The 14,315-nt window shown below is 43.8% G+C and overlaps 1 protein-coding gene across 1 annotated transcript in view; it reads right to left on the reverse strand.

The window, feature by feature from the left end:
• Positions 1 to 271: 271 nt before the first annotated feature.
• Positions 272 to 14,315, reverse strand: part of LOC136028302 (galactosylceramide sulfotransferase-like) — a 34,806-nt gene continuing 20,762 nt past the window's right edge. The window contains exon 3 of the mRNA XM_065706064.1: positions 272 to 1,090. Coding sequence (XP_065562136.1) covers positions 292 to 1,090 — 799 coding nt within the window. The 3' untranslated portion in view covers positions 272 to 291. The remainder of the gene's footprint in view (positions 1,091 to 14,315) is intronic.

Below are 14,315 nucleotides of genomic sequence, written 5' to 3' on the forward strand. Positions count from 1 at the left end.
CCAGTCATGTCTTAACTATCCTCTAATATTAAAAAATGTCGAAAAAGAGCCATTTTCAGATAATTTCACGCTTGATAAAAATATCAACACTTTTAATCAAATCCTGGTTTAAATGACTTGAGATAAATTTAGTTCAAGCTTAGACTAAATTTTTCCCTTCTGCAGGGTAATTTTGCGATGTCAGTTGCGTAATTTTTTTATCTACTCTATTAGAAAGCGCCTAAGACTCGTTTCAATTCAGTCGCCTACTTTCGTTGGACAAAATAATAGGTCATTTATGTAACTGTATATTTACCTCATTGCTTTAATTAGACTGTCTCCAGTTAAGTCCTTTTTCCCTGACAGACATTCTTCCATTATTTGATTCCTTATTGTTGATAATTTCTGTTTCTCCTCTTCCATCTTTTCATATCCAAATTCCTCTACTTTCTTATCAAACACTTCCCGGAACGTCAGATAAAGAAAATTATCTGCTTTCAACCACTTTCGTAATTTTTCTGTTTGAGCAGGGGACAATTTCTTTTTCTTGCTTTCTGCCCTGGCGTTTAATTTCAAGATAACTAAGTCCTTATAGTCCCAACACAACAAATGTTTCAATAAAACAATGGATTCGTCCATTTTATCGGTAACCATTACTAAATGAAAATTATTTTTAACTTCTTCAACAAATTTTTTCACTTTCTCTTCATTATCAAAATATTTTACAGGAAACCCAAGATCAAAAAGCATCTGGTTCTTTCCAATCTTACCCATAAACCTATCATTCTTTTTTACAAATCCACCATCCTCTAACTTGTCTAAAAATGAAAAGAACGTCAGATTTTTGAAAAAATTCTGAAAATTGTAGTAGCCGTAAAGGGATTCAAATAGTTCAGCTGGTTCTCGAACTATGGTCACAAAAGCAGGATCTCCAGATAAAGCCTGCTTAATTGAATTATGATCCCACCTTGTATGCAAAGCCATTATGTCGTAGCCTAGATGATGCCACGGTGTCTCCTCAACCAATTTTATGGAAAATAAATCTGGACTGCCAAGATAATTCCACCTTTTCAATGGTAGAATGACGTTTAGGTCGTTTATATGTGCATACCTGGAATAAATATTCATAAAACAAAAGAGTTTGTGAAATACTACTACCACTACTAACAACTCACAGCAGTACCAAGTCGCCTGTGGCCACCACAGCTACACAGGCTGCTCCTCCATAACTGAGCCACATCAGAGTCGCACCTGTTGATAAAAAAATAGCCAATGTTCATGAATGATATTGTATTTTTCTGGATATTACCATCACAGTTGTATATAACAAGCGAAAATTTAAAATTGCAAACAATCAGTTTAAAGAATTTGCACCAACACTATTTTGTGTCCAACTGTTCACTACTGAACTGGCTTCTTGGCTTCACTACTTCACTGGCTTCACTACTGAACTGGCTGTCTGGCTTCTCAACTGTTATCAGATTCCTCTTGCAGATAGAAGAACCGATGTTCTAAGTTTCCATCGTTTCTAGGTTTATAAAGTATGCCTTAAACCTTGACTGATTGGTTAGTCAAGAAATTTATTCTTGAAAATTGAACAATATTCTACTCGAGAAGTTACGAACGGCGAACATAACTGGTGCTGTAATCATATGTAAATTTGATTTTATCAACAAATATGACTATGATGTGGCTCAAGCATTATATTCAAGAATTCAAGTCGAAAAAACGAAACATAACTGACATTTGTGTTAGATAATAGTGTTTTAGCAGTTGTTTTTACATCAGGGATCCAGTCATGTGTGTATTCCGCTATTTATTCAAAGATATTTGTTCTGGTTATGCACAGTTGTGTGCGCTTCATAATGTTTTAAAAAGTTGGGTTTAAATAATTTCTAAGAGATATGTTTTTATACTATTAAGACGAGAAATTCCTGTTATAGAATTTTGAGGGCTCTTCTTAAAAGAGTTAGAGAGGCAGTTCTTCATAAAGAAGAAAGAACTTGGATATTTGAGACGTTAACCTATCAGAAGTGTAAATTTTTCCAAGGTGATTTTCCAATTTCCAATGGTATCTTTACACTGGTATTTGTGTCAATAAAATAGTTATAGGCAATTCAAAACTTTTAAATAAATTGCCTGTTCAAGAAGATTTCGATATTTGAATTTGTAAATTTTGTGGTTGGATTGTGAAGGAATCCTAGATGAAAACACCATAAGGGCCTAAGCAACAAAATATTTTTTTATACCAAGATCAGTGCTTCAGGGCCTAAGAACAAACAGAAAACTTTTTCAGGGCTAGTATTTATGCATAAAAGTCTTTGGCTGGAACATTTTTTTCTGTTATTGAAAAAATTTCTCTGTATCACATTCCCAAACATAAAAAAAAGTTTTTTTCGGAGTGAACCTTTTAATGTGGGGGGTCGTTAAAACAGATAAAAAAAAACAGGTCAATTAATCAAAAGTTAAAGAACAACTTGCATGGATACTTAAATTTGTAACGGCTCCAAAATTATAATGACCAAAGCCGACCAGGTATCCTTTTTGTAATGTAATGGTCTCGAGCACACTGGTTGTCCATTACCAGGTTTGTATATGAGATTGAATTCCTATATTTCCATCCACGGCATCCAAATCCAAATCTAAGGCCCCCAAATCCCCCTCCAGGGGATTTGGACACACACACACACACACACACACACACACACACACACACACACACACACACACACACACACACACACACACACACACACACACACACACACACACACACACACACACACACACACACACACACACACACACACACACACACACACACACACACACACACACACACACACACACACACACACACACACACACACACACACACACACACACACACACACACACACACACACACACACACACACACACACACACACACACACACACACACACACACACACACACACACACACACACACACACACACACACACACACACACACCACACACACACACACACACACACACACACACACACACACACACACACACACACACACACACACACACACACACACACACACACACACACACACACACACACACACACACACACACACACACACACACACACACACACACACACACACACACACACACACACACACACACACACACACACACACACACACACACACACACACACACACACACACACACACACACCACACACACACACACACACACACACACACACACACACACACACACACACACACACACACACACACACACACACACACACACACACACACACACACACACACACACACACACACACACACACACACACACACACACACACACACACACACACACACACACACACACACACACACACACACACACACACACACACACACACACACACACACACACACCACACACACACACACACACACACACACACACACACACACACACACACACACACACACACACACACACACACACACACACACACACACACACACACACACACACACACACACACACACACACACACACCACACACACACACACACACACACACACACACACACACACACACACACACACACACACACACACACACACACACACACACACACACACACACACACACACACACACACACACACACACACACACACACACACACACACACACACACACACACACACACACACACACACACACACACACACACACACACACACACACCCACACACACACACACACACACACACACACACACACACACACACACACACACACACACACACACACACACACACACACACCACACACACACACACACACACACACACACACACACACACACACACACACACACACACACACACACACACACACACACACACACACACACACACCACACACACACACACACACACACACACACACACACACACACACACACACACACACACACACACACACACACACACACACACACACACACACACACACACACACACCACACACACACACACACACACACACACACACACACACACACACACACACACACACACACACACACACACACACACACACACACACACACACACACACACACACACACACACACACACACACACACACACACACACACACACACACACACACACACACACACACACACACACACACACACACACACACACACACACACACACCACACACACACACACACACACACACACACACACACACACACACACACACACACACACACACACACACACACACACACACACACACACACACACACACACACACACACCACACACACACACACACACACACACACACACACACACACACACACACACACACACACACACACACACACACACACACACACACACACACACACACACACACACACACACACACACACACACACACACACACACACACACACACACACACACACACACACACACACACACACACACACACACACACACACACACACACACACACACACACACACACACACACACACACACACCCACACACACACACACACACACACACACACACACACACACACACACACACACACACACACACACACACACACACACACACACACACACACACACACACACACACACACACACACACACACACACACACACACACACACACACACACACACACACACACACACACACACACACACACACACACACACACACACACACACACACACACACACACACACACACACACACACACACACACACACACACACACACACACACACACACACACACACACACACACACACACACACACACACACACACACACACACACACACACACACACACACACACACACACACACACACACACACACACACACACACACACACACACACACACACACACACACACACACACACACACACACACACACACACACACACACACACACACACACACACACACACACACACACACACACACACACACACACACACACACACACACCCACACACACACACACACACACACACACACACACACACACACACACACACACACACACACACACACACACACACACACACACACACACACACACACACACACACACACACACACACACACACACACACACACACACACACACACACACACACACACACACACACACACACACACACACACACACACACACACACACACACACACACACACACACACACACACACACACACACACACACACACACACACACACACACACACACACACACACACACACACACACACACACACACACACACACACACACACACACACACACACACACACACACACACACACACACACACACACACACACACACACACACACACACACACACACACACACACACACACACACACACACACACACACACACACACACACACACACACACACACACACACACACACACACACACACACACACACACACACACACACACACACACACACACACACACACACACACACACACACACACACACACACACACACACACACACACACACACACACACACACACACACACACACACACACACACACACACACACACACACACACACACACACACACACACACACACACACACACACACACACACACACACACACACACACACACACACACACACACACACACACACACACACACACACACACACACACACACACACACACACACACACACACACACACACACACACACACACACACACACACACACACACACACACACACACACACACACACACACACACACCACACACACACACACACACACACACACACACACACACACACACACACACACACACACACACACACACACACACACACACACACACACACACACACACACACACACACACACACACACACACACACACACACACACACACACACACACACACACACACACACACACACACACACACACACACACACACACACACACACACACACACACACACACACACACACACACACACACAACACACACACACACACACACACACACACACACACACACACACACACACACACACACACACACACACACACACACACACACACACACACACACACACACACACACACACACACACACACACACACACACACACACACACACACACACACACACACACACACACACACACACACCACACACACACACACACACACACACACACACACACACACACACACACACACACACACACACACACACACACACACACACACACACACACACACACACACACACACACACACACACACACACACACACACACACACACACACACACACACACACACACACACACACACACACACACACACACACACACACACACACACACACACACACACACACACACACACACACACACACACACACACACACACACACACACACACACACACACACACACACACACACACACACACACACACACACACACACACACACACACACACACACACACACACACACACACACACACACACACACACACACACACACACACACACACACACACACACACACACACACACACACACACACACACACACACACACACACACACACACACACACACACACACACACACACACACACACACACACACACACACACACACACACACACACACACCACACACACACACACACACACACACACACACACACACACACACACACACACACACACACACACACACACACACACACACACACACACACACACACACACACACACACACACACACACACACACACACACACACACACACACACACACACACACACACACACACACACACACACACACACACACACACACACACACACACACACACACACACACACACACACACACACACACACACACACACACACACACACACACACACACACACACACACACACACACACACACACACACACACACACACACACACACACACACCACACACACACACACACACACACACACACACACACACACACACACACACACACACACACACACACACACACACACACACACACACACACACACACACACACACACACACACACACACACACACACACACACACACACACACACACACACACACACACACACACACACACACACACACACACACACACACACACACACACACACACACACACACACACACACACACACACACACACACACACACACACACACACACACACACACACACACACACACACACACACACACACACACACACACACACACACACACACACACACACACACACACACACACACACACACACACACACACACACACACACACACACACACACACACACACACACACACACACACACACACACACACACACACACACACACACACACACACACACACACACACACACACACACACACACACACACACACACACACACACACACACACACACACACACACACACACACACACACACACACACACACACACACACACACACACCCACACACACACACACACACACACACACACACACACACACACACACACACACACACACACACACACACACACACACACACACACACACACACACACACACACACACACACACACACACACACACACACACACACACACACACACACACACACACACACACACACACACACACACACACACACACACACACACACACACACCACACACACACACACACACACACACACACACACACACACACACACACACACACACACACACACACACACACACACACACACACACACACACACACACACACACACACCACACACACACACACACACACACACACACACACACACACACACACACACACACACACACACACACACACACACACACACACACACACACACACACACACACACACACACACACACACACACACACACACACACACACCCACACACACACACACACACACACACACACACACACACACACACACACACACACACACACACACACACACACACACACACCCACACACACACACACACACACACACACACACACACACACACACACACACACACACACACACACACACACACACACACACACACACACACACACACACACACACACACACACACACACACACACACACACACACACACACACACACACACACACACACACACACACACACACACACACACACACACACACACACACACACACACACACACACACACACACACACACACACACACACACACACACACACACACACACACACACACACACACACACACACACACACACACACACACACACACACACACACACACACACACACACACACACACACACACACACACACACACACACACACACACACACACACACACACACACACACACACACACACACACACACACACACACACACACACACACACACACACACACACACACACACACACACACACACACACACACACACACACACACACACACACACACACACACACACACACACACACACACACACACACACACACACACACACCACACACACACACACACACACACACACACACACACACACACACACACCACACACACACACACACACACACACACACACACACACACACACACACACACACACACACACACACACACACACACACACACACACACACACACACACACACACACACACACACACACACACACACACACACACACACACACACACACACACACACACACACACACACACACACACACACACACACACACACACACACACACACACACACACACACACACACACACACACACACACACACACACACACACACACACACACACACACACACACACACACACACACACACACACACACACACACACACACACACACACACACACACACACACACACACACACACACACACACACACACACACACACACACACACACACACACACACACACACACACACACACACACACACACACACACACACACACACACACACACACACACACACACACACACACACACACACACACACACACACACACACACAGATTGAATCTCCATATTTCCATCCACGGCATCCGAATCTAAATCTAAGGCCCCCAAATCCCCCTCCAGGGGATTTGGACACACACACACACACACACACACAATCAAGTCACTACCAAATAAACTTTTTTGTCATGGCACATATGGTATCCTTTAGCTCGTTCACGGTAATCCTCTTTAAATGCAACATGACACCTATAGTGGGCAGTAAAGTGGATCCAAAAGGCAGATCTTCCGGAAATCGGTAATTTATATCGGCTACCGGCTATTTTTGAACCTACTGAAATGAAATGATTCTGAAACTCAACACAAATCGTAAAATCGTCTGCAGCCACGGCTTCATTCTCTATCACTTCAGATGGTAGTATTTTAGGGCTCTGACCTATAAAACTAAGGATCATTTTTCAGTTTTTCAATGGGTTTCCATTAGCTTCCTTAAGTTTCAAGCTAAACTAGGATTTCTGGCCTCGCCGAGAAAATTGATCATTACGAAAAACAAGGTATTGTTCTTTATTCTGATCCGCAGGTTTTAAAGCCTGTAACTTAAACAATCTATTTCTTAAACTTATTTTCTGAAGAAGATCTATTGTTATTCATGGCTGCTTCCCATTATGTTTTCGCCCTTTCATATTCATAGCACTTCCCACATTCTTAGCCTTTTCCAATAGCGTACCATAAAAAAGCACACATTTACTATTTGCACAATTTTCCTCTCCAAGCAGGGACATCTAATCAACTTGAACCAAATCAGTATTTAGTTATACGATGGTATATTTATAAAAAGCTATTTAGAAATTACTCACTTGTGAGTAAATATTTCAAATTCATTTTTATGTAATATTCAAAGAAATCCCGATTTGACGGGCCAATGAAGATTTTTCCTGACCCTCACAGGTTTGTTAAACAACCAAAGAAAAACACTGTCTATAACGTAACAGCTTAAGAAACATTCCCTATTACGCAACATCCCAAAGAAATCCCGAAGTAAAGAAGCCCTGGCAGGTTTTATAAGCAGTCAATAAAAAAATGTTCCCTATTATGTAACAGACACCCGCATTTCTTAGAAAATACTTTGTTACCAGGGGCGGATCCAGGGGGGCGATCGCCCCCCTAGACGGGCTGTAATTTTTTTTACTGCACTTTGCATTAACGCATGTTCTAACTACTGTAACTAGACTATAAAACCTTTTTACATTACGTTCATTCCACAGCTTTTCCACTATCAAGCTAGCCTCGAGTATTTTTTGTCACCTCATAGCATAGCAACAATTCACCCGGTAAATTTTAGCTAGTTCTCGCCTCCCTGTTCGATGTAAACATTGGAAGTGGGTGGGGTTGCGCAACACAACCGGATCTGAAATGTCAAAACAAACATTTCGTTCCAGTGTATAATGAAATTTGAATGTGTATGTGTCACGAGGATTTTCGTCGTTTAAATGATATTGATCTCGGGAAAACGCGGACAAAAGACGCTTGACAGCTTTGCCATTTCAAAGTCTCGCAGAATGGATAGTGTAACTGTAACTGCAAGTAGCTCTTCAATTAGTTCTGTTGGAAGTGGCGAACACGGGCAAATTCCTAACACTTTGCAATCTTCTGTTAACCCCGTTAGCGTTCAGAGTGATCATCCAGCAACACCCCCGCCCCCTACCCTGTTTCCGGAAAACGATATTGGGATCCACATCGGTACAATACATGCCATTGACGACCGAATAAAGTGCGAGCTTCTGGAGAGGCCATGGAAACTCCCGATTGGATGCCAAATGCCATATTCTGTTCATTTAAAGCGGGGGAAAGACGAAAAAAGGTACTTGAACGATTCTCATTTGCAGAGTTTCCACTGGCTTGTATATTCTGCTGCCCAGAAAGGCCTTTTTTGCAAATACTGCCCTCTTTTTGTAACTGGGGCTAGGGGGGCGGGGGTTCAAACAGACAGGTTCCCCTACAAAAGCTGGTCACAAAGCCTGTCAAAAAATTTGCTAAGTTACTGGGAAAAGATGGAGACCCGACAGTACATGATACTTCCCAGTACCATCATGACGCAGTAGAGGCTGGAAGTTAGTTTCTAAGAGTCTACCATTCTCAGCACGAATCTGTAAATAATCGCGTCAACGAACAGCGAATGAAGCAAGTAACAGAAAACCGAGAGAGGCTTAAGCCTATTCTGGAATCAATCATATTTCTAGGAAGGCAGAATATTCCACTGAGGGGCCATCGGGATGATGGCAGCTTAAACTTGGATGACATGCCGCTTTCCAATGAAGGAAACTTCCGAGAACTACTACGCTATCGTGCTGAGAGTGGCGACAGTAAATTAAAGGAATAACTAAAAACATCAGGAAAAAATGCTACCTACATCAGCAAAACAACTCAAAACCAGTTGATTGACTGTTGTGCGAAAGAATTTATAGGTGTCATTCTAGAAAGAGTAAAGTCAGCAAGGTATTACAGCATCATTTTTGATGAGACAACAGATGTGTCACATTCATTGCAACTTAGTTTAGCTCTCTGCTATGCCTTTGATAACCATAGACGCGAGGACTTCATAGGTTTTGTTGACGTTCATCATGCCACCTTTGAACCTTCCACTGCAGACAAAGAGCCGACTGTAAATGGAGAAGTGGTTGGCCAGCTAGTTCTGAGCCTTTTAGAAGAAATGGGTTTGAATTTACTCGACTGTGTTGGAATCGGAACGGATGGGTGTGCAATGATGGTATCAAATAACTGTGGTCCTGTAGTCGAAATTCAGAAAAAAGCCAAAAATGCGTCTCGTTGTCCCTGCTTTAACCACGCCCTGAACCTTTCTTTGTCAAGAAGCTCAGCTGTTTTGAGCATCAGAAATGCCACAGGCATTATAAAAGAAGTTGTTGCATTTTTTTAATGCATCTGCGAAGAGAAATTACGTCTTGAATAAGGTTCTAAAAGCTCAGATCACGGGGATCGGTGAGACGAGGTGGATCGAGTGACACGAGTCACTTATGCAGTTTGTGTCCGAACTTCCAAAAATCATCCAGGCTTTGGAACACATTAGTCACTAGAGTGAATCAGTGACCACTCCGAAGGCAAAGATGCTTGTCACAGTGTTACATAGTGCGGAATTAGTGGTTTCCCTTTAGTGTCTACTTAGTATTTGCGCTCTGACCTTGCCTCTTAGTCGGCTATTCCAGAAGAAGACTTTGGACTTGGGCGTTGCCGATGGCCACGTTTCCGATCTTTTGAATGTTCTAGCAAAGCGACGGGAAACGTGTGACGAAGAGTTTGCATTAGTATTCGAGCAAGTAAAAAAATTGTCAGATAAAATCCAATTGGCTCTTGAAGTTCCGAGGATTACACAAAGACAGGTTTATCGAAATAATCCTCCTCATACTACGCCTGAAGAATATTATCGACGTGTGGTTTTTACACCTATGCTCGACTCAGTCACAAGTGACTTAAAGAGCCGATTTTCAAGGGACACGCTGAACTCTTTCCGGTTAACCGTACTGCTGCCATCAAATATTGTGAATTGTACCCATGATTTACTGCAATCTTCCGTCAAAGAGATCTCTAGCATGTACGGTCAACTTCTTGGCTTAACCATGCCGTCTACCAGGGCAACACTTATTTCGGCAGAGGTGCATGTGTGGAGAAGTAGATGGCTTCGAGTTAAGAGAGAAGGAGGTATTTTTCCTAGTTCAGTGGAAGAAACTGCCAAGGAATGTGACAGGCACCTATATCCTTATGTCAGCTTAATTCTTGATATTTTTATATCTCTTCCGGTGAGTGTGGCATCTGCCGAGCGTAGCTTCTCAGCTTTACGCAAACTGAAAACCTGGCTCAGAGCACAGATGGAGCAAACTAGACTCAGTGGTTTGGCCCTCCTTAATGTGCACCGCGACATCGATATCAGCATTGACAGAGTTAATTGACAGGTTTGCGAACAGTGGAGCCAGGAAGCTTGAATTTTGCTTGTAAACAGTTGTCAGTTGATCAAGTAGAGTTTTTGTAATCATTATCGTAATATATGAAAACCATATTTTCGTTAAACAAGAGACCGCCAGGGAAATTTAAAACATGAAAAGCAATGTCAGCCTTGTGGCCGACGAAGAAGCCTTGTCAGCCTTGTGGGGGACACTACCCCCACTCTTTTCGGTAAGAATCGCCCCCCCCCTAGAACGAAAGGCTGGATCCACCCCTGTTTGTTACGTAACAAACACGTGTGTCGTGAAGAAAATTAATAGCACCTGTTTCTTGATGGAATTACCGTTAAACGTCTTTGTCATCTTGCGTTATTAAAGGAAGAAAGGAGTAACGGCTATGGGTGTCGTCAAAACTGGAATCCGTCACTACTCTTGTCTATATGCATGACTTAGTTAAATGGAGCTATATGATTGTTTATTTTATAATGGCTATGTGGTTTTTTTACGAACGAATGCGCCACCTCATGGCATTATGGCTTCTAAAACTGGGAAACACAGTATACAGTGGTTTGATAATTCCAAACCTGTTGGTTATCTCAAAGTTTTTTGTTTTTTTTTAATAAGAAACAAAGAGAAAGAGAAATTGTTTATACAGCCGAAGTATCCACATCGTTTTAATTTGTCTTTTCCATCTATTGGCTGTAATCCTGTCTGTTTTCTTCATCTTAAGATATTTCTTTCTCTTTGTTTTTGTTGTCAGTCGAAATTCACCAAAAACTAGTTCTTTTCACCTCCAACAAGTTTTGATATTGATATCAAATACGTTGCCTATACAGTTCGTATGAGAAGTTTTAAATGTAAAGATGCAATTTTAGTGTAAAATACAACTGTAATATAACTTCAGATAAAATCTAAATCACACAATTAAAATTTGCAATATAATAGAAAATTTAAATATGCAACTTAAAGGTACTTGTGGAATAAATCAGCCGCAGCAAGTACCCATGTTAAGAAAACAATTCTTACTTCATATGATGCAGAATAATTGCAGTTACCACAATTTCCATGCAGCCTAGCTATACTTTACCCTCATGCCCCTAATGTACAAATACGGGTAGAAACAACTGAGACGAATAGAGAGGAAATCTATAATTTGGGCTATATATTAGCGCATCAGGGGGGTCGACGCTAAAGCATAGCGGGGCTACATGCAAAATGCTTTAAGTATGATTATTCT

Source organism: Artemia franciscana, chromosome 6 (assembly GCF_032884065.1).
Source record: "Artemia franciscana chromosome 6, ASM3288406v1, whole genome shotgun sequence".
Taxonomy (NCBI): Eukaryota; Metazoa; Arthropoda; class Branchiopoda; order Anostraca; family Artemiidae; genus Artemia; species Artemia franciscana.